We start from the raw sequence: 22,466 nt of genomic DNA on the forward strand, positions 1-22,466 counted from the left end.
GCCATAGGAAACAGCTGTCACTTCCTGGAGAGAAGGTGAGATGGCAGAAGTGGATGGGAAAGCTGTGTTTGGGCAGAGTAGGTCTTACCCTGACTCGTAAATGTTGGTCACTAACCTGGCTGAAGATCTGTGCGTGCTCTGCAGGAACTGTGGTGAAGGCTGAGTTGGACAGGGTAGGGACCAGAACTTCTGGGACTGTGGAAATGCAATTAAAAGAGCAATTGGTGATACTGTTCACAAAATAGTTGGGGAATCAGTCCCTTCTTCACTCTGTGGCTTTCCTAACATGCCCAAAACCACTCTGGGTTTACTGATCATTTTTTTTTCCTGTAATCATGGCACTGGATGGCAGGTGGTATCTGTAGCAACATCTGGATTTCAGTCATCTTCAGTCTAAATAACTTACTCTCATATTAAACAAATATTCTAAAAGTGATGAAAATAGTTGCTTTAGAGGCCAGATTGACAGCTTAATGTTGCTAGGTGTAATTTGATAGTGGATTGATTGTGTGGATGACTGATGCTGCCCTCAAAAAATAAATGTACAAAATAATTTTTTCTAAAAAGGTTGACATGATTATGATTTGGCTTGTGATTGGATTCTTAAGTCTTGCTGTATTTATGTATTTCAGAAGTGAAAGCATAAAGTGTGTGTTCATAATTATGCACTAAAATGGGCACAGTATTTTTCAGGATATTGTAATACAGAGATTTGGATAAACCAGGAAATGCTACTTTTTTAGTACATCCAATATTTGCATATTCAAAGCTACCAAGAGTGTAGCTTCGCCACCTCTGGTTTGACCTGACTGTTCTGGTGAGCGTCAGGTTTAGCAGATCTTTCTCCCTACCCTTCATCCTCTTCCAATATCTCCAGTTACAGGTTGCAACTGTTTTCTGCCATAGGAAGGGTGATCTGGAACCTGAAAAGTGGCCCTGCTATCTAATAAGCAGCTGGTTAATGTAAATTTCTGTACCTTTTCTAGAACTTGGGAGCCCAGCTGGTCTCCTAACAGCTGTCCTCAGAAATTGTCCACCTTTCCATGATGATTCCTGGTTGGAGCTGCTGTCTGAGCCCAGCCCTGGCTCCTCAGCCCAGCCCAGCTCTTGAGCTGGGGATGTGCTTCTGCTCTTTCCTTCCTCTTGTGCTCCTAGAAAAGCTTTCCCATGACAGACTTGTTTTCTCCCCAGCTCAGACTTAACTGAGAGGGTTAGCATTGATACTTCATTACATGGAGGCCCTTCCAACTGCAGCTTTTCTTACATGGAGTGGTGGGAGGTGTCCAGAGCTGCTGGGTTGTGGGAATGTGTGAGGATGGCGATGATGGACATGGGAACCTTAGGGATGACATTGGGCAGGGCAGAGGTTCCCATCTCAGCTGATGGCAGGGTTCATTTGCAGTTTGGTTACTATAGCAGTGGAGCACACCTTAGTTTCAAAACGATGTAGACAAGCCTTTCAGAGATTCTTGGTGAGTTCAAATGTATTTCTCAAGAGTGGTCTCAAAAAACCTGTAAATTACACTTGTTGAAAATAAAGGATGACCCCTGAGTGCACGCCAAAGCCAAAGAGGCCACGGGTTAGAGCAAGCTCGAGCTAAAGAGCCACCAGGCAGCGCAGAGCCAGGGATTGCTGAACTTCCCCCAAATTCCTCATTATCTGCTGAGAAATTGGCTGGGGACTCACTTATGTTTGGGAGGCAAAGTAACAGCAGTGGTGGGGAGAGGTGCTCAGCTGGAACTGCTGACCTGCAGAGAGTATGGAGCTGCAGAAGGAGCATCCTGAAGGGTGGCTCCAGGGATGCTGGGCTGTTTCCTGGGGTCGTTGAAGGGTGGCTGTGGGATTCTGGGCTGTTTCCTGGGATTTCCTGATTTCCTGGTAAGATTGTTGTTTCTCATATAATTAAATGTGGTTTTATTACCCAGGAGTTTGCTGTAGGTATGCAGTACAGAGTTGGTCCAATTCTATTTTCAAATTTGTTCTTTCTCCTTGTAAGAGAAAAATCTCACGTTTATTTGGTTTACAATTAGTTCCTCCAAAAAAGATCTATTTCAAAGTGAGGTGTATGTGACTCTTGTTTAGACAGCAATGCAAAGTGAAGTTGTTTGTGAATTAGTGTATTGGTGAGGGATGGCCCAGAGAGAAATAAATCTGTGTTGCAGGAAACTTAATCCTTCCAGGGCTGGTGACTGATCCATCTTGCATCCAGACTTTCACTTAACTGTGTAATGTTTAGGTAACTTTACTAAACCACGGCTCAAACTGTACATCATTGTAGTTCCCCTTTTAATGATTAATTATGAGTCTGCTTTGTAAAACTTCAAGTTTTCTTTCCTTTTTTTTTTTTTTGAAAATTCCATTTATCAGTGTTTGGGTAAAGCATGAGTATTAGTGCAGAAAATTATTTAATCAGGCTATAACTTCTCACATTTTTAATTAAAGTTTTGACACTGAAGTAATAATTAAAATTTCAGCACTTAATAGCTTCCTTTCAGTAAGATGTAACTAGAGTTTCCCAGATGCGGCTCTTGGGAAAGTAGCCCTGGGTTGCTTGAGGGCAGTCAGCATTTGGGGCAGTGCTGCCCAGGTTTGGTGGGCCTTGGTGAAGGTTATTTTCAAAATCTTTATAATGAACAGAATTGTTCATTTGTTACTGGAAGGGGAAGTGAGCAAATTGTTAGTTGGTCCCAGAATTTTTAAAAAGGTGCTAAAACTTCACACTCCATTTGAAAGCACTGAGTTTGCAGTGGCAGGATTCTGCTTGTAATGTGAAGGTGAATGCTACAGTGTTTGGAGAAATCCTAATTCAGTGTCATCTCACTGTCAGGTTAGTCTGCTCTCAACTGTAGAGTCTTTCTGTTCCTAACCTTGCTGTTGGAAGTCAGCCTCTGGAAAATACTCTTACTTTAAGCTCTGCACACATAGAAGAACTTTGGGAACTCAGTAAATCATGTAAATTGCCTTGCTGCTCTTGCTGATTCCCTTTCCCCGAGTGCATTGTCACATATGTCAGAAATTGTCAAGGTTCCTTGTAAGATTAAAATAGCTGTGCTCAAAGGGATATGAGGATCAATATTGAAAATCCATCTATCTGCTTTGTCTTTTCTTGTCTTAACATGGAGTGTAGGGTTTACCTTTCTGTGCTTTGACAGATGTGCAGTGCTAGTTGTAAAGATTTTTTTAATTTATTTTTTATCATTATTATTTTTGGTGGGTGAGAGGGGAGGTTTGGGATATCTTCAGCATGGCATTTTTTCAAACATTTTTCATGTGCTTAGGTGCATCCAAGCAGAAGTCAAGTTCCCTGCAGGTAGCAGATAAGGACCTACTGCCACCTTTTCACCCATACCAGCCTTTGGAATGCATAGTAGAAGAGACTGAAGGCAAGCTGAATGAACTTGGACAGAGAATTAGTGCTATTGAAAAAGCACAACTTAAATCATTGGAATTAATTCAAGGTGAACCTTTAAATAAGGATAAGATTGAAGAACTTAAAAAGAACAGAGAAGAACAAGTACAGAAGAAGAAGAAAATATTGAAGGAGCTGCAGAAGGTGGAGAGGCAGTTGCAGATGAAAACCCAACAGCAGTTTACCAAAGAATATTTGGAGACCAAAGGTCAGACAGACACACCACCTGCCCTGCAGCAGCAGTGCTCACTTACAGGGGTCTTCCCAGAAGTGGAAGCTGATAAGGGTCTGCCAGAGGATAACTTTTCAGGGTTACCTCAGGTTGACACAATCTTGTCTAAAGATGATGAGCAACACCAGTCTCCACCACCTGCTGAACAAATAGAGTTTGTCCCTATCCAGCCTTTGCCAGCACCGCAATGTAATTTTTCTGGTAACTTAGGTTATAATGGGACAGAGTCTCTTGAACTTCAGAAAGCATTAGGGAATCAGCAGAATGTAGGACAGCAGCAGCAAATTGCTGGGCAGGGGCTCTTAGTTCAAGAACCAGACGGATTAATGGTTGCCACTCCAGCACAGACGCTTACCGACACTCTTGATGACCTAATAGCAGGTGGGTTAAGAAATATACCTATTTTTGCATTAATTTGTGTGCTCAGTTTCCCTCTCTCTCCTTCCCTCCAAATACGTCTTGGGGTTTTCCAGTTTGGGAATACTTGCTTAAGAATAAAGTTCCTGATTAGTGCTATTAATCCTAACAGTGACTTCCAATTCTAACATGACACTTTAAAATATCTTTTTTTCCAAAGTGCAAAACTTCCTGTACCGGACACCTGTTTTAGCCCCTTTGGTCTCATCTTTTTCTGTGCTTCTTTAAAAAGCCTCATCGTGAGTAATTAGTAGTGCCCATTAGGAAACCCAAAAGCATGATTTATATCTTCTGTAGAATTTTCTGTGCAGGCTTATCACTGACTTTCTTCAATGTGGTAGCCATCTCTAGAAAGAGCCAAATTGTTGTCACTTTTGTGGACAAACGCGTCCCTCTCCTTGCCGCTGGAGCTTAAGCACAGCCTGGAATCCGCGCGCAACCGCTCCCGTCCCGTGATGGCTCGTGTTTGCAAACCTGCTAAACCCGGGTGTTGTACAGGAATATCTGCTGGTTAGATGTTCCACATGGCAAAAGCGTGTCCTGTTAGCTGGATGAAAAGCAAAAACCCCAACATCCTTCCACGTGTTGGTACGGTGTGAAGAGGAATGGGAGTGCCCACAGCTCGGGTTGTGTGAGTCCCCTTGTGCAGAAACAGGGATCACTTTGGGTGACTTCATTTCGTGGACTTGACTAGGATTGAGGTTTGCTGCTGGAGGTATGTAGGATATAGCCAGTGTTGTTTGGTCTGTAGTTTGTTTTTTGGTTTTTTTTTTTTAATTTGGTGTTTTTCAACTTCTCTTTGTACCTTGTGCCTGTACCCCTGCCCGTTATTTTCCTGTCTGTCTTGCCCTGCCCCTCCCGTTTCGTAGTCACTGCTGTGTCCTCTGATGTCAAGGCTGTAGAAGTGTGCAGTGAGATCTTTGGCCTCCATTCCTGGGAGCCTTTGGAATAGTAATTGCATCAAGCTCGTGCAAGTCAAGACTGCTTGTGACTTTGCAACCTCCCGTGGAGCCCGGAGTTAGTGGAGTAGTGGGGTGGTTGTAGCAGCTCCCGTCCTGTCCTCTCCTCGCTGGAATTCCGGTTGTTTTATAGAGCATCGGTTTTAGTTCCCCCTGTTCTGGCACGGAGAACCTCCCTCCCTGCTCTGTGGTGCTCTTCAGAATACTCAGCCAATATTGAAACATTCTCAATTTTTATGACTCAAAATTTTAGTACTGGAGTGTATAAGGGGGGAAATTTGTACGGGCAATCCAAAGTATTATCAGCAAGGGATTAATCTTTGGAGTAGTTGATGTTGCTGAGAGTTGAACGTGTCTGGCACAAGGCCATGGAGTCTGGACCCTCTCGTGGTCAGCAGCTCACAAACTCATTGTCCCCACTGTGAAAAGTGCTGCAGTCCAGCTGAGCGTGAGAACTGCGCTGTGGGAAAAAAGATTGCAAACAACCAGAAAAACTGTATTTTAAAAAGTTGAATAGACATTGGTTTGCTTTCTGAAAACAGCTACTGGTTTTGCTAAGTAATCAAAGACATTTTTTGTGAAGATGTGAAATTGATTTATTTTAAAAATCGCTACAAATAGCACCTTCTTCTGCATTAGAAATAAACATTTACAGAAATGCAACTTGAGGACTCTTTAGCTATTGAGTTCCAGAGACTTCTGTGAAAATGTATTGATGTTAGTTTATTGAAATATATTTTCTTCTGAAATTCACAATTTTCTTTCACTTCCCTCCCCTCCAAAAACAATTGTCAGAAAATAAGTATCTTTCTCACTTTGTAAATGCAGACTGTGTAAAAGTGATCGATCTCCATGTAAATTATAATCCTACTATAGCTCAGATTTATACCCATGTAAAAACAAACCGTAAATTTATCTACTCATACTCTGAACTCTTTGATCCGTATCTAAAATGGACTTTTCCTACAAACTTACCCGTTAGTCCTTTATTTTATAGAGAAATTTTGAGCAGTAAGAACTGGTACAAGATGTGTTTTTACATGCCCACTGTAGATGCCAGCTAAAATGGTTTGGGGGCTTGTGCCTGGCGCGTGGGAAGCCTGGGTTTTGGGGAGCTTGTGTCCCACACTCAGGGTGTCACTGAGGGCTCCCCTTGATCCCACTGCTGGAGCTCCAGTGATGTTAGTGAGTGACTCTGGGTTTAGAAGAGGTATGAGCATTTTTTATTCCTTCTGAGTATTTCGGTTTGGGTGGGGACTGCTTCAGAAGAACAGAAATTATTTTTTCCCTCTGCCCTGAAATACCTTTTACTGTTGCTCTTAGCAGTGGTGAAATCCAGAGGAGGCCACAGAGATGTTCCAAGGGCTGGAGCTCCTCTGCTCTGGAGCAGGCTGGGAGAGCTGGGGGTGTTCACCTAGAGAAGAGAAGGCTCCAGGGAAAGCTGAGAGCCCCTGCCAGCGCCTAAAGGGGCTTCAGGACAGGGACTTTGGACAGGGGTCTGGAGGGACAGGATGAGAGGGAATGGCTTCCCACTGCCAGAGGGCAGGGTTAGATGGGACATTGGGAAGAAATTCCTCCCTGTGAGGGTAATGAGGCCCTAAGGTTGCCCAGAAAATCTGTGGCTGCCCCTGGATCTCTGGATGTGTCCAAGGCAAGGCTGGACAGGGCTTGGAGGAACCTGGGATGGTGGAAGGTGTCCCTGCCCATGGCAGGGGCTGCAATGAGATGAGCTTTGAGATTCCTTCCAACCCAAACCATTCTGGAATTCTGTGATGTAGGAGGCAAATCTTTCCAAGCCTCAGTTGGGACTAGTTGTAAGGGAGAACTTCAATTTCTGTGAACCTATAAATTTGTGTTTTGCTGACCAACTTAACAGTGACAACACACATAAATGGAGTATTTATTTTACAATAATCCTGGCAGGATGTGTCAGCTGTGAGGTGTTTAGGCGGTGGATGTCAAGGTGCAAAGTGTCAGTGAGTCATGGCACACACCCCCTCTTTCATAAAACTACACAGAAGTAACAAAGTACCTTTTGGAAAGTCAGTTAAAAACTAAAAATGAAGCTGGTTTTCCCACTCTAGAATGTTTTGTTTGGAGTTTATTTTGACGCGCTTTATTTTGATGCGCTGCTGCAAAAATCTTGGACCTAATAGTACACTGAAGGTGTGACTTATTACAGTCAAACTTTTAACCAGGTTTACAGAAGAGGCAGACTTGGTGCAGTTTAAAGTGGGAAACCAATAAATTCATTTGGAATACAGCTATCATTTTCATTACTCACTATCGATCTGGTTTCTTGGAGCCTCTTGTCTTGCATATTTGGAGTTTCATTTCAGTTCACCTTCTACATTTGCCATTGTAAATCTCTTAGTTGTAGTATCTGAATTGAGGCTTTTTCTGGTTTAGGATATTAAAGATGAAGAACTTTTCTGTGTTGCTGGGGTCTGTCTCTAGTTGGAATATTTTTGTTTCTCTTTGTTTTGCTCAGCTGGTATTTTTAGTCAAGAGACTGTGTGTGCTTTTCTGTCTCGCTCTCGTCCTGTGAGCTGCTGTTTCCAAACTGAAATTTCAGGTGTGTGCTGAGAAACTTTGTTGTTTGGTTCTGACATTCTGGTTGCAGTTGGTGATACAGAATTATGATATTTTAAGGTAAGGATTTGGAGGGTGACATCTGAGTTACTGTGTTGGGGATTGGTGTTTGGGGTAAAACTGGTTACTGGGACAATCTGGAGTGAGGAATAGTGAGCCATGAAAGGGGCTGCAGCTACCAATGTGCAGAAGCCTCTGCAGTAGCAGGTTACTGAGAAGCTGCCTGGACAGGCTGAAAGGCTGCTCAGGCTTGAAAAAGCATGATTTTCTCTGTCCTGAAAATCCCAGTTCCTTTGAGGAAAGAGGAACTGAAATCTAGTCCAGTATTCCTGAATGCCAATGCTCGTGTCATTACAGCATTTGGGTAGCCACAGTTTCAGCTACAGCTGAAATCTCATCCAGAGCTGCTTGCTCCAGATACTGTCAATGCTCCAGAGTTGTATTTGGATAAAATAACAGGTTCTTGCTTTCTTTTCTTTTACTTACGTTTCCTTGGAGATTTTTTCATAACTTTGAGAATAGTCATCCATGTCTTTAAAGACCAGCATTCAACTTCCAACTCAGACCGTTTGAAACATTGCAAACTCTTCATAGTACATGGGAAGCCTGGATTTTGTCATGTGTAGGATAATTTTTTTTTCTATAAGGAGTATAGAATATTTGAATATTGAAGTCTATGGACACATCTAAAACCTCTGTCACAAAATTGGTTCTTCCCTAGAGTCAAGGGCAAGCAGTGTCTGTGCTGCTTTCACTGCAAAGCTGTGATACCACAGACATTCTGTGTTAGTGCCATGTTGGAGCCATTGCTGCAAGGTCATTTTCAAGTTAAAAATCTGTATTTTGCTGAGTAACTTGAGTTGAGATAAATCAGCCCCATGAAACTGGAGGCAGAAGTTCTCAGGCTTTTCTTGCTCCACAGAGCACAAATAGCACTGCTCCTCCATGGGCCCAGCTTGCCAGGCACACTGAGGAAATAAAAACCAGCATTTTGAAAAATCTTGCCATTTTGTAAACTCAGCAGTTATAGAGGGGGTGATTAATTGATGGGTGTTGTAGGAATATTTGTTAGATTTTATTTTAAACCATGTTTTAGGGTATCAGTGCAGGGTTTCTCTTCATTTCTGCTGCCTTTGATGTTCTGTCTCATGTTTAATATTATTACTGTGCACATGAAGTGCTTAGTGCACGCTCGTATGTTTCAAACACATGATGAAAATCTAAAGTATGCAAGAAATACTTCGATATTTTCAGACATGGTTGTGAAATACAGAGAATTTGTGGAACCTGTGACAGCAGCACTGAATGTATTGCTTTAAGACCCTTAAACTGGCTCGAGTGGAGTCCCTCTGCACACCCTATTCTGCATGCACAGCACATGCATGTAGTTTTATGTGTGTCTGTAGTTGCAAGAGCTGAAATAATTGAGCCAGTTTCTTCCATGAGGAAGGACCAGCTTGATTTAACAAAAATCCTTGACAGGGTGATATGGTGTCAGTATTTTGGAAGGAGTAATATGTAGAAATCCAGTTATTATCTTGCACTTCAGTGCATTAAGCAAGGAAACAATTGTATTGCATTATTTAGTGCTCATTTGCTGCTGTAAGTGGTAATCCATAGTGAGCAGATGAAGGTGGGAGCTTTTGTATTTGAAACTTTTAATACAAATCTGGTTTGCTTGTGAAGGTTCTAACAGGAATTCAGATCTGGTACTTCTTTGCTTAAATGCATTGACCAAATGTTAATGCTGATTTTGCCTATACGCCGAGGAGAACTCTTTGCTTAAAAAATGCAGCTGGAAATGGAACCTCCCCAAATTTCAGTGAACCCTCCTGCCATGATTCCAGAAGCCAGTGGAAGTGACCCATCTTGCCCTGCTTTAGTGTATGTTCCCTCTGTCAGGCCCTGGCAGCTCTATAGGCTGAATTAATGGAATTAATGGTCGTGTTGGGGCTTTATCTATGACTTTTCCATCGACACCATTTCTCTATGAGTAATTGCTGGTGTGTAATCTGTCAGTGGAATGAGGAAGGTTGAGCTGGGAAAGGTTTGCAAAATTTCTTCTCTAGGTCATACACACGTTTGAGTTCATCCTTCATCTTCCCTTAATGCTTGGACAAAAGCAAAATGCTGCTGCTTATTTCTTACCTGTAGCCATTAGTGTTTCCTTTCGTTGCTTCTTCCATGAATGCTGCTGAATATTGTGTGTTCTGGAATAACTAAAGCTCACTGGATGTTCCAGCTGATGAGGCTACACAATAGAGACATTTGGCAATCCAGCAGTGACAATACTCCTCAAATCCAGCTGCTCTATCAGCAGGGATTACTGAAGCTAAAGCACACACAGAGTCAGTGTGTAGGTGTGTTAGACCTTCCTGGCAGGTAATCCCCACTGATTACAGGGATCCAGGCTCCACTTGGGCTCTCATCAGGTTAAAGAGGCAGGCAGGAGTCCTGGCTCTGCAGTGGATGTCCAGGGAGATTTCTCTGCTTGTTGATTTAAAACTAGGTGAAAAAAACCTGATTCTCAATTACTAGTTTTAAGTTGTTATTTAAAAAAAAAAAAAGTTGCATTCCTTGTGTCCCTGAGCAATGCTGGATCTTCAGGATGACCTCTTTTACAGGCTGTGCATCAATCAGAATAAATTTTAGAGAGCACAGACAGTTTTCAGCTTTCTTATTTTTGTTGACTGCCCCCTCCTGTCTGCTTCCATTCCCTTTTCCTGGGCTGGTTTAACTCTGAGACATGATTAATAGTGTGAGTTGCTGTCGGTCATCTTGCTCTGAAAACTTTCTCTGGAGGCTGTGTGCACTAACCTTTATGTGAAAAAAATTGGGATTGCTGAACAAGACTTTATTTTTGAGCATTAGGTATGTGTGTTAGTAATAAATTGCCTGCTTAAACTGAGCATATGACTGAACCCTTTTTAACAAGGTACCAGTTAGAAAAGGGTAACTAATCACCTTCATAATTCACACTTGTAATGCATACAGACTAATTCATAAAATTATTTTCTAACTTATCACAGTTTGGAGACGATGCTTAAACTGTTTAACTGCAAAGCTGCTTTTTTGTTTTTAGGAACATTCCATTTGTTTCCCCCGTCACTGTTTTGCTATTAAACCATTGCAGTTTTATGGAACTTAATATTTTTCCTATGAAATGGGACATTGCTAAGAGTGGATTAATGCCGTGGTGTTCATTTTCAGCTGTGAACAGCAGAGTGCCCAGCGGCTCCACCAGCTCCTCGCACGCTACCGAGTCCCCGATGCCCGAGCCCTGCCCGCAGGCCACCAGCAATGTGCCCCCACAGTCCGTGCTCCCCATGTATCCATCAGTGGACATCGATGCACATGTGAGTAATCGAGGGCAGCTTGGAGTGGGTTTGTGAGTAATCGAGGGTAGCTTGGAGTGGGTTTGCTTTCTGGTAAGCTCTGAAAGGGAAAAAAAAAAAAAAAATCTCGTACTGTTGTAGGAATAATAAAGTTGTCTTTGTTTTTATTTTTCTGAATATCTGCTTCTTTTTCTTTGCTGCGCATGAAGACTGAAAGTAATCACGACACTGCGCTGACCCTCGCGTGTGCCGGAGGGCACGAGGAGCTCGTGTCTGTGCTGATCGCCCGTGGTGCCAATATTGAACACAGAGACAAGAAGGGTAAGGGAGAGCCAAACACAGTTGGACTGTGAACTACAGCTTGAAACAGTGAATTTCCAAATGTGAACTGCATTCTTGCACTTCAGGTAGTAACATTGGTCATACAAAGCAAGTGAGTTTGAGTTTCTGTCTGCACCTGAGGGGGATCTTAAGCAGATTTGTGAAAGGTGAGGCGCTTCTGTCCTTAGACTCAGCCTCTGCAAATGACCTCAGCAAGGCAGACAGAGGAGCTGATGGGGGTAACCAGCCAGTCTTGGCTGTCAGAGCTGAGTGGTGGCAGTTGTCAGGTTGGGAATCATTGTTCTCAGGAGCAGAGTTCAGCAAAATCTCCCATCTTTTAGAGAGAGAGGGAACAAAGCCACCACGCCACGTGTGTTCGAGCTCACATTGACCACTGGCAGCCAGCAACACATGCAGGGCAGATGTGGTCACTGGCTGGACTCAATTTAACAGTAATTATGCACAAAGCCCTAACTTCTCCAAGGAGAGAAGGTGGTCAGAACTTAATCTAAACTGATCACTGCAAGCACTGTTTAAATTTCTTTTGAACAGCCTTTGGCTGGAGTCAGAGCCTCAATGTGACAGAGGTCGGGAAAGGCTCTGAGATTGTGACATCCAGCAGAAAACCCCAGTCTGAGGGAGAGGCATGATCAGCAGAAGTCATTGTTAATCAACCCATTTGTGCATTTCTGCTCTTTAATAATACTTTTGAGATACTCAAGGTTGCTTTTTAATGTGACCTCATGTTACCAGGTTTTACACCTCTGATTCTGGCTGCAACTGCTGGACATGTTGGTGTTGTGGAAATTCTTCTGGACAAAGGTGGGGATATTGAAGCCCAGTCGGAGCGCACAAAGGACACTCCGCTTTCCTTGGCATGCTCCGGTGGACGCCAGGAGGTACAGATGTGTCCTCAAAGGCCTTGAGTTGTTACTTGCAGCTAGTGGGGGGTTTTGTACAGTGTTGGGTTTCTTTTGTTGTTGATACATCTTACTTTTTTTTCTGGAAGTTTTTTCACCTGGTCCAGTGTAGCTAATTAAAGGCTTTTTCCTCTTCCAAGAAAGGAAGAGGATATTTAAGATATTTTTCTTCTCTGCCTTGCCTATCACAGTTTTGTTAGTTAATGGTCATGGTGACTTGTGATGACTTGTGGTCTTTCTTCAGTGAGCATATCCTCACATGCTAAGTGCTTCTGTGAGGGAGGCAGATATTGATTGAATAACTTTATTCACAGAGCACTTCCCTTGTCCATCTTCCCTGTTCTCAAACCTGAAACAAACCTGGGTGCAGGCACACAAGGACAGAAACTGGGATTTTGTGTGGGCAGTATGTGGTGTTAGTGATAGTGCACAGAGCTGATAAGTGCAGGTGCAATGCAGGACGCGTTGTACCCATGTTTTAAGGATTTTTCAGAATTCTGTCAGGTTTGTTGTTGTCCAAATAAGATTTGTCAAATCCTTCCTATTTCAGTCATGTGCATAGTACCTTAGAAGATGGCATGGAGATGGCCAAGAGCTCTGTAGTAAATTAATATAAGGATTAAAATAGTTGGCCAAATTTGGAAAGTTTCCATTTACTTTTGAATTGCAGATCTTTAACAGTAAAAGTGCTGCTCTTAGAAAAAGGCAGGATTATCATGGTTTGTAGTAGTAGTAGTATTATATATTGAACAACTGAAGTCTTCTGTTCTTCCTCTTATTTTTTTCCTAATGCCAGAATCTACCTCTTATGTTTCTGGCTTAGCAGGAGAGCCTTCTTTTCGGGCTTGTTTGGAAATCACCTAACTTATGTTAATAGTAAATTGAGGCCCACTTAAGTACAGTACATCACATCACAAAAATGTTTTCATTTTCTCCCATTTTATTTCTCTTAAGCAATTTGTGATAGAGGGGTCCTTCCTCGTCCTGGTTCCATTAACATCAGTCACTCTGATTTTTACCACTTTTTTGGGGGTTTTTTTGAATGTTCGTATAATACAGATGGTCAAACTTGGCTCAAGTGTCATTGGAATTCAAGTTGTGAGATGAGTTTTTGTGAAAGAGATGCTCAGGTATTGTGAGATGTTATGGGAATGGAGTAGATCTATTGTTTGCAAACGTAAAGATTCCCAAGAAGATCTTCACTTTAAAGCCTTGCAGATTTATTTAGGTAAAACAATCTTTCTGGCAGACAAGTGCTCAGCTGCTGTGATCATGGGGCTGTGGGGGCTGTGCAGAGATAGAGAAGAGTCAGGCAGAAGAGGGTGGAGATTTTCCTATGGAATCTCGTCTGTTGACAAGGGAAACTGGTAGCACATTGGAAAGTTTGTGAATAACATCCTTTCACTCCCTGGATAATAGCAAAGGCCACAATTTGTCTGTTAAAACTCATCCTGTCTTTTCAGGTCGTTGATTTGCTGTTGGCCCGGGGAGCAAATAAAGAACACAGGAATGTGTCTGATTACACGCCGTTAAGCCTTGCTGCATCTGGTGGCTATGTTAATATCATCAAGATTCTTCTCAATGCTGGGGCAGAAATTAATTCCAGGTAATGTTCCATGGGACCAGCTGAGCTGCAGTGTGGCACAGGCAGTCCCTGTTGGCTCCAGCCTCAGGCACAGGTTGGAATCTCAGGCGTTTTCAGACCTCCTTGCAACAGTCTTTTTACACCGATGGCATCTTCTGTGATCGTGTTATCTTAGTGCTTTTAAATCCTTTAACTAGCACAAACTTCATCTGACTTATACCTAAATTTTAAGGATTATAGTTTGCAAGCCTATTCTTTCCCTTTTCCACCATTCTGAGGTTTGGAAGTCAAACTGTTTCCCATAGAACCACATCAAGGAAGCAGCTTAGGGCAGCTCTGTGTGTTTGAAGATGTCTTTTTCAGGCAGAGGAACAAATTTACACAGCAGTGTCTCTTAAGCCTGCTTTCTATTAGTTTTAAGAAAACTTACATATATTCTAACGCTAGATAAAGCGTGGTAATTCTTAACTAGGGGAAGTTTAAGCTGCAGCTGTGCTAGAAGCACGTTTTTCTTTGAAAAAATCAGATGTAGCTTAAGGCTCATGCCTGCTTCGGCCACCAGAATGCCTAACAGCTGAAATGTATTTTCCTTGTTTAGAAATTGCAGTTGTCTACTGCATATAGTTCCTCTGGTGGTTTCTCCTAATCAATTAAAAATGCTACTATTTTAGGTATGTGCCTATATTTTGTGTATGATATGTTCCTTTCTGACTTAAAACAAAGCATTTAGTTGCTCTTGGATAGACTTACATTTCCCAGAGCTTTTTTTCAGCCGTGAGCACTGCAGTTTGTTTCTTTCCCTTAGGACTGGCAGTAAGCTGGGCATTTCTCCTCTGATGTTGGCTGCTATGAATGGCCACGTCCCTGCCGTGAAGCTGCTGCTTGATATGGGCTCTGATATTAACGCCCAGATCGAGACCAATCGCAACACAGCCCTCACCCTGGCCTGCTTCCAGGGCCGGGCAGAGGTGGTCAGTCTGCTTTTGGACAGGAAGGCCAATGTCGAGCACAGGGCAAAGGTAAGTGGGGGACTTGCCTTTCCTTATGACTTACTGCCTCTGAGTCATCAAGTTGCTTCAAATTTTCCTGTAACTTTGAGCCTCTCGGGCTCAGAGGAGTTATCACATCAGAGCACTTAAATGTTCTGAAATAAGCGTGGCTTCTTTTAAAAAATAGAAAAGCATCAATGACGATGTATTTTTTTTGCATTAGGGAAAAGCTGACTGGTCCTTCTGAGTTTATAATGAATCTTAGATTGACTCTTGTCTAGACTTTTTCAGGTTTAAACTTGACATGATACTCAGTAACAGAACAGATATTTTTACATGCAAGAGAAGTCTAGGCAGGAAGAGAATAGCGTTGCTTGTGATTCTCATATAGAACAGACTTCTTGTCTACAACCGAAGTAGTGCAGTCAAACTTTGTAAAGCTTTTACGTTGCTGTAGAACCCGTGGCTTCAGTACTGTGACCTTCTGTGCCTCTGAAATGCTCCACAGGTCCCATCCTTTGGTGCTCTGGGACAGCTTTGTGTCTCCTGCCATAAAGCAAGCTTAAAGCTTGTGTAGACAGCCAGACTGATTTCCCCAGCACAAAGGAATTTTTGGTAACTCCTAAGGCTGCTGAAATAATTGCTGTGTCTGTCTACCCCGCCTGCTTCTGGAATGACTGTGGCTGGAGAAAAGGGGATATGGATAAAAGCCAGCTCTCAAATGGTCAGTTGGGCATGTTAGCAGCTGGTGTAAGTTTTTTTAACAGTCTGACCTGGCAACTAAGTTGGGCCCAGATCAGTCTCAGTGCCAAGGGAGGCTAGAGAAAAGCTATAAAGCCAGTTTCTGAGTATTTTTGTAGAAACACTTGTGTCTTCATTTGAATCTGTTCTAACCTCTGTTGTAGAGATCTTGTTATAAACTTTGCATTTGCTGTTGAGACAGGTATCTGGTGGTGCTTAGTCAACAGTTTGCTTGGGTTTGTATAAGTCAAAGCCCAAGAATGTTTGGGTTTTGGGTTGGTTTTGTTTGGTTGGTTTGTGTGTGGGTGTTTTGTTTTCTTGTTGGGGTTTTTTTTGGTTGGGTTTTTGGGGTCTTTTTTGAGGAAGAGACTACTTGAAGTTAGGCTCCTAAACTAAATATAAGCAGCTAAATGAAAATCTGATTTCCCTTTGTAGGAATCATTTATGTCTTATCTGAAGTATATTGTGCAGATTTCACAGAGTAACTCGTTCTCTTCGCACAGACTGGTCTCACACCTCTGATGGAAGCAGCTTCAGGAGGCTATGCAGAGGTTGGAAGGGTTCTCCTTGACAAAGGAGCAGATGTGAATGCCCCACCTGTGCCTTCCTCAAGAGATACGGCTTTAACAATCGCAGCAGATAAGGGGCACTACAAGTTCTGCGAGCTCCTCATTAATCGGTAAATCATTTCTTCTCATTAAGTGTTTAAGGCCAGAGTGGGTGGGGCTCTGAGCAACCTGATCTCGTGGGTGGCTTCCCTGCCCATGGCAAGGGGGTTGGAACAAGATGAGCTTTCATGTCCCTTCCACCCAAAGCAGTTCCAACTAATGATTAGTGGCACGTTTGTCCTGTATTCCTCTGTGGCTGGGCCGATCTTGTTCACATTACCTCGTGCACCTGAGAGCAAAGGGAATGGGAAGCTTTGAAAACAGGATGTTAAATCTGTTCCCTACTCTGCAGTGTTATCCTGGAATATCTCGCTATTGCAGTGTTAATTAAGCAAAGCAGGCAGCTGGGACCAGGGGCAGGCAGACAGTGTCTGGCTTGGACAGCTTGTTTGTGTATGACTCCAGCAACTCCCACACGGGCATTTCCTCACTTCACTCAGGGGGCAAAGCCTGGAAGTAGCTCTTGAGCTTTTCAAGCATAACCCAGTGTGCTGCTAAAATATCAAGCAACTGCTTTGTCCTATGGGTAGCCACCACACTGTTAATTTAAAGGTTGCTAGTTGCATATCTCTGCAGTAGGTGACATGAAATGAGTGTTCATTTCTGCCAGGGAGGTTTAAATAATCCCCTTGTCACTACCCTGCAGATGAAACAACACATTTCAGAGTCAGAATTTCTCATAATTTAGCACTGTATTTCAGTTATTAAAGTTTTATATCCAGTTGCTCTGATGTTTTGCGATCTTGCTCTCTGACTTCCACCTTTACTCATCCCATTTCACGGGGTTTGTGTTTTTAGAGGGGCACACATTGATGTTCGCAACAAGAAAGGAAACACCCCGCTGTGGCTGGCAGCTAACGGCGGGCACTACGACGTGGTCCAGCTGCTTGTGCAAGCAGGGGCAGACGTGGATGCTGCAGATAACCGCAAAATTACCCCTCTGATGTCAGCGTTTCGCAAGGTAGGAGACCAACTTCTCTGTTTTCAAAACAGTGCCTCTTGTTTGGTCTTGAGTCTGAATGCTTGGTTTTAGAAGAGTCAAATATAACATGGCAAAATCACTGCTTTGATAAAATACCTGCTTCAAAGTCATAATGACTGTCCTTCACAAAGATCCGATTTCTGAGAGCTGAAAAACTTTGTTCCATAAATTATGTTAGCTGTATCGTTTCCAGTTGTACACTGTGCAAACTTAGACTGTTTGAGATTCCCATATTTCTGCAGTCTGTACTGCTCGTTTCAGTCGTGCTTTGGAGATGAACACAATACCAGACTGCAATAAGCTGTCCTGATTCCTTTGTGCTTCTGTCGTTCTGTTGCTAATCTGTTGTGATGGGCACTGTGTAGTCAGCTCTTCTGTCACCCACTGCCTTTTCTTCCTGGCAGGAAGAGCACTGTATTGGTTGTGGTGTTGGATACAAGGAGCATAAACAGAGGAATTTATTAACTGTAGCTGCTTTGCTTTTAACAAAATAGCGAATAAGTGTGCAGCTTTTTTGACAAACAAAAATGCTGAGCTTGCCCCTGTTTTGGCATTGCCCTGCTTTCAAATAACTTCAGAAGCAACAGTCAGGTGCTTTGTGTGGTTGCACAGTGTACCTCAGGAGGAGAGGAATGTTCTTGCCAGGTTAACATTCAGGTGTTTCAGTTTCCTGATCTGACTTAGCCTGTAATTGAACAGTCCGGGTCAGCTCCATGGGGTGAGTGGAGAGGGAGTAGATTGGGTGACAGATGGTGTCTAAAGAGGGTTGTCTTGTTTGTTAGCAAAACCATAAAGATCTGCCTCTGGTCATTGTATTTTAAAATAAAAACTAACTTGTGGAAGAGCTTGTCTTTGCCACCTTGAAGCAGAACAGTGGCTGTGCTGTCAGCACTGAGCAAGCAGGAACTGCCCTTCTTCCCAAACAGCAGCTTACCAGAAATGTTCTTGCTTATTTTCAGTGATCTGCGTTGAACTAAGAGATATCAAACTCATATTTTGATGATGAATGTTGACAATTGTATACAAAAGATTACAATTTTCTTTGATGTTCTAGGGGCATGTGAAAGTAGTTCAGTTCCTGGTGAAAGAAGTGAACCAGTTTCCTTCAGACATTGAGTGCATGCGCTATATAGCGACCATCACGGACAAGGTGAGTTGGACTTGGGGGGAAGACCCTGGCCTGAAATTCCTGCAAAAATAGCCATGGGAAATTCTTAGTGATTCAAAAACTGAATGTATGTGTTTGCTCACATACCTCTGATTTGGAGATGTGTGCATGTCTCCTTTTTAATACGGCACTTAAAAATTAAACCAGCATTTGATCCTATTCTGTGAAATAGTTTGTGTGTTTACTAATACAGGGGAGCTGATCTCATGTTTGTAGAGCAAGCCTCACTCCTCAGTTGCTGTTTATTACGGTGGTAATAAGACAAGTTTGCATTTCAGGACCTGCTCAAAAAGTGTCACCAGTGTGTGGAGACAATTGTGAAAGCTAAAGACCAGCAGGCTGCAGAAGCCAATAAAAATGCAACTATACTGCTGAAGGAGCTAGACCTGGAAAAAGTGAGTAGATAATTGCTGTCATTAACAATGTTTGAACTGTGTGTGAATCTCTAGGCTGCATTTCCTTTGGTGCTTCTTGGGGCAGTCAGTCTTGCTCTGACTGTGTCTGTGTTCCTTCCCCTAATGCATCATACAAGTGAGGCACATCCTGAAGGTGGCGAATTAGAGCTGATTTCTACTTCAGCCACTTTATTGTCCTTTTTAGGAAAGCTTGGACTTACCACTAGTTCCTTAGGTAGTAGCTCTCTGGGATCACCTCAGCGCAGAGGACGTGTGAGTAAGGGAGGTCTCCAGTCTCATGGTGTGTCTCTGTGGGTGTAAATCATAGTCCAAAAGCATTTTATGGACTTCTGCTCAGGGGAATCGAGCAGACAGTGGAGAAAATCCCCCTCTCCCTTTGCTGAGGATGCTGTAAACTGTGCCAGAGCAACACACTCTTGAGTGGGCTCCCTTAATGGAGGTTCTTACCATTTTTGACAGGTTCCACATTAGTTTATTAAATTTTCCAGGTTGTGGGCTTGTTAAGCACACATCAGTTGCTGTGCACAAACAGTGCAACAGATGACTGATTCCATGTATTAAAAAAAAAAAAAAAGGTTAAAATTAGAGCCATTGAGTACTGACTTTTGAATCAAAGATGTGAACATCACACCAGAAATATCACTGAGCTTATTAAATGATTGAGAAAGGACTGAGAGGATGAGAGATTTTTCTTGTCTTCCAGTAAGACTGTATTTTTTAATACTTCTGTTTTGGGACCAGCTAGTCCTGTTGTTGCATAAGGTCTGTCCGGTTTCTGTGTAATGATTCAGTGTGTGCCAAAGTCATTCTAGTTCATCGTGTTCTCTCCTTTCTCCTTGCCCTCAGATTTCTGGGGAAGATCTGAATTATAAGTGTAATATAGTCTGTGTGAAAATGTTTAAATATGGATTCTTTTCTCCTACATAGTCAAGAGAGGAGAGCAGAAAACAAGCTCTTGCAGCCAAAAGGGAGAAAAGAAAGGAAAAGAGAAAGAAGAAGAAAGAGGAACAAAAAAGGAAACAAGAAGAAGATGAAGAAAACAAGCCCAAGGAAACTCTGGAACTGCAAGAAGATGACGATGAAGAAGAAAATGATGATGAAGGTAAAGAACAAGTGTTTCTATGAGCAGTGTAGTTGTGGGGGTGCCACCTTCGTGGCACCTTCAAGGTAAAGGAACCTGTTTGAAAGCTGGTCTCTCATATTTGAAAGTGTTGCATGGCTGCTGCCTCGCAAAACTCCTTTGCTCATTTTTTCACCCTCCTTTGTTCACAAAAATCTTTCACTCATGGAGGATTTACAGCTGAATTTGGTGCTAGTCTGAGAGCTCAGCAAGGAGCATAACTTCAGCTGTAGTGTATTCAGTGAGGGCACTGATTTCTCTATTTTTTGGGTTCTGATTGTATATAAACTGCTTTTCTTTCAGTGGAGCAAGAAGTTCCTATAGAGCCTCCAAGTGCAACTACTACAACTACAATTGGAATTTCTGCAACTTCAACTACCTTCACAAATGCCTTTGGGAAGAAGAGAGCTAATGTGGTGACTACCCCCAGCACAAATAGAAAGAATAAGAAAAATAAAACGAAAGAGACTCCTCAGAATATGCAGATAATTTTGCCAGATCAGCATATATCTCTAGCACAGCAAAAAGCAGATAAAAATAAAATAAACGGAGAGCCAAGAGGTGGTGGCGCGAGTGGGAACAGCGACTCGGATAACTTGGATAGCACAGATTGCAATAGTGAAAGCAGCAGTGGAGGGAAAAGCCAGGAGCTGAACTTCACGATGGATACGAACTCCTCGGAGCGGCGCTATGCCTCACTGCTCATCCCCTCTCAGGAAGAAAAAAACAGCACCTCGGCTTCCAAAACACCAGCCAGGTGAGACTGCTCTGCTCCTTCCCTCTTGTTTCACAAGGTTCCACCTCTGCCAGTGGCAGTTTTCTGTAGCTTAAGCTCTACACTAGCTGTACATTCCCAGAGCCTAGAGACACTGAGGCTGCTTTATTTGCATAGCTGTGTTAAGTGTGTTGAACGCAGCCTCTTTAAAATCTTGTAAGAACAAGATTTTTTGGCATTGGTGGCTAGTTTTTAATACTACTTGAGCAAAATAGCCTTTTCTCTCTGCACCTTTTAAGCATCCCTGTTGCACTGTCAGCTTTGTTAGACTAGATCTTTAAGTGAATATGCTGGGAATTTAATAAGAAAGTGCCAGCTTTAATTATCGTCCGCATACAAAACTGGTTTTGGTACCTTTTGATTGTTTTATGGTTTCATCATTAACTCGTTTGACTGGCAATCTCTTTTTTTTGAAGGAGGGAAGAAGCTGATGACCCCGAGCATTTCACCTGCCAGGTTGATGGCCAGTTTGATATAACCTTGTCGGGCCAGAGGTGAGAGTCAGAAGAATTCAGGGAACGTAATAGGGGCCACATGAATGGTTCACAAGGTCATTCAGCAGCCTGGGAATGTGCTGATAACTTTTACAACACCACTTTCTGAAGAGGTCATTGGTCTGAAGCAGAAAGCTTAGATCCTGTGTGGGTCTGTAGTCTTTTATACATCTAAGTAATACAAGTCTGATCCCTCACAGTTTTGTTTTCTCTTTCCATTTCCTGCACTAAGGGAGGGGAGAGGGCAGGGAGGTTGATCTACAGGACACTGGGCTGACAGAGAGGCCAGCTTCAATTAGAACACAGATATGGTGGCATCAAGAAGGGCAGTGAGACAGGGCTGTTTTCACACTGATGGAGACACTTGTCTGGGAGTGGGAAGAGAGGATATTTTTCTTTTTCCTCTTTTTCTCCTGATTCAACTTAGACGCAGAATGAGTGGATTCATCAACCCTTGCGGTTAGAGGGTGTGTGTGTGTTTTGGGCTCCCATGAGGAGTGTTAAAAATTGGAATTTCTCTCTATTCTGTTCTTCAAACATAAATTGTTTCTGCTTTGGACCTTTCATCCAAGGTTTGCTGCAAGAGCCTTGGGGTCATGTGCAGTTCACTGTAGCAGGATAAGCTAAATGCATCCTTCTGACTCCTTGTTAGAGGTGGTTCTTCTGGAAGCAGTTCATGCTACTAGTTTTAAGCTGCAGGAATGTAAACTCTATGCTATAATTTTATTCTGTAATTTGTAATCAGCACATTTCTGTTCCCAGACTTGATGGTGAAGGTCATTCGAATTCTTTGTCGACTACTTATAAGGCTGTCTCCCTGCCTCTGACCTCTCCAAATGTAAAGCTGAATCTGACCAGTCCAAAAAGAGGCCAGAAAAGAGAAGAAGGCTGGAAAGAAGTGGTTAGAAGGTAAAGACTTTAGTACTATGTTTTAAAACTGTCTGTGAGCTTTTTAGCTTGTAAATTATGCTCAAATACAGAATGTTTAGCAAGATTATAGAACTGAAGAATTAACTTACAGGAAAATCTACCCCACTTTCTCTTGCAGTGCCGGGAAAACCAACTGCAGCCCTAATTTGCAGTAATTCCTTGCTAACCTAATGTGAACATGACATAAACATTGTATTTGGCATGAGAAAACAAAGAAAACTTGTGACTTTAGTGGGTAGAGGATGTGAGGACAAGATAAAGGGGAAGGGAGCAGAGAGCAGTGAAAAGCCCTGCAGCAGATGATTGCACATGAACTAAAGGCAGAATGGATGTGAGTAGAGGGCAGGCAAATGATCCCTTTGAGGCCAAATTTCATTGTACTTTAGGCAGTGACCTTGATCACTGATTCAGT

The 22,466-nt window shown here is 42.7% G+C and overlaps 1 protein-coding gene across 9 annotated transcripts in view; it reads left to right on the top strand.

Moving 5' to 3' along the window:
* ANKHD1 (ankyrin repeat and KH domain containing 1) overlaps positions 1 to 22,466 on the top strand; it is a 99,390-nt gene that overhangs the window by 59,753 nt on the left and 17,171 nt on the right. For all 9 annotated transcript variants that reach the window (XM_040078089.2, XM_040078090.2, XM_040078091.1 and 6 more), the window contains exons 15-28: positions 3,280 to 4,023; positions 10,821 to 10,966; positions 11,155 to 11,266; positions 12,020 to 12,165; positions 13,650 to 13,792; positions 14,577 to 14,790; positions 16,005 to 16,180; positions 16,968 to 17,130; positions 18,206 to 18,301; positions 18,598 to 18,714; positions 19,663 to 19,837; positions 20,159 to 20,612; positions 21,047 to 21,124; positions 21,887 to 22,033. In XM_040078089.2, the coding sequence (XP_039934023.1) occupies positions 3,280 to 4,023; positions 10,821 to 10,966; positions 11,155 to 11,266; positions 12,020 to 12,165; positions 13,650 to 13,792; positions 14,577 to 14,790; positions 16,005 to 16,180; positions 16,968 to 17,130; positions 18,206 to 18,301; positions 18,598 to 18,714; positions 19,663 to 19,837; positions 20,159 to 20,612; positions 21,047 to 21,124; positions 21,887 to 22,033 (2,911 nt within the window). The remainder of the gene's footprint in view (positions 1 to 3,279; positions 4,024 to 10,820; positions 10,967 to 11,154; positions 11,267 to 12,019; positions 12,166 to 13,649; positions 13,793 to 14,576; positions 14,791 to 16,004; positions 16,181 to 16,967; positions 17,131 to 18,205; positions 18,302 to 18,597; positions 18,715 to 19,662; positions 19,838 to 20,158; positions 20,613 to 21,046; positions 21,125 to 21,886; positions 22,034 to 22,466) is intronic.

This window comes from Hirundo rustica, chromosome 14 (genome assembly GCF_015227805.2).
Source record: "Hirundo rustica isolate bHirRus1 chromosome 14, bHirRus1.pri.v3, whole genome shotgun sequence".
Taxonomy (NCBI): domain Eukaryota; kingdom Metazoa; phylum Chordata; class Aves; order Passeriformes; family Hirundinidae; genus Hirundo; species Hirundo rustica.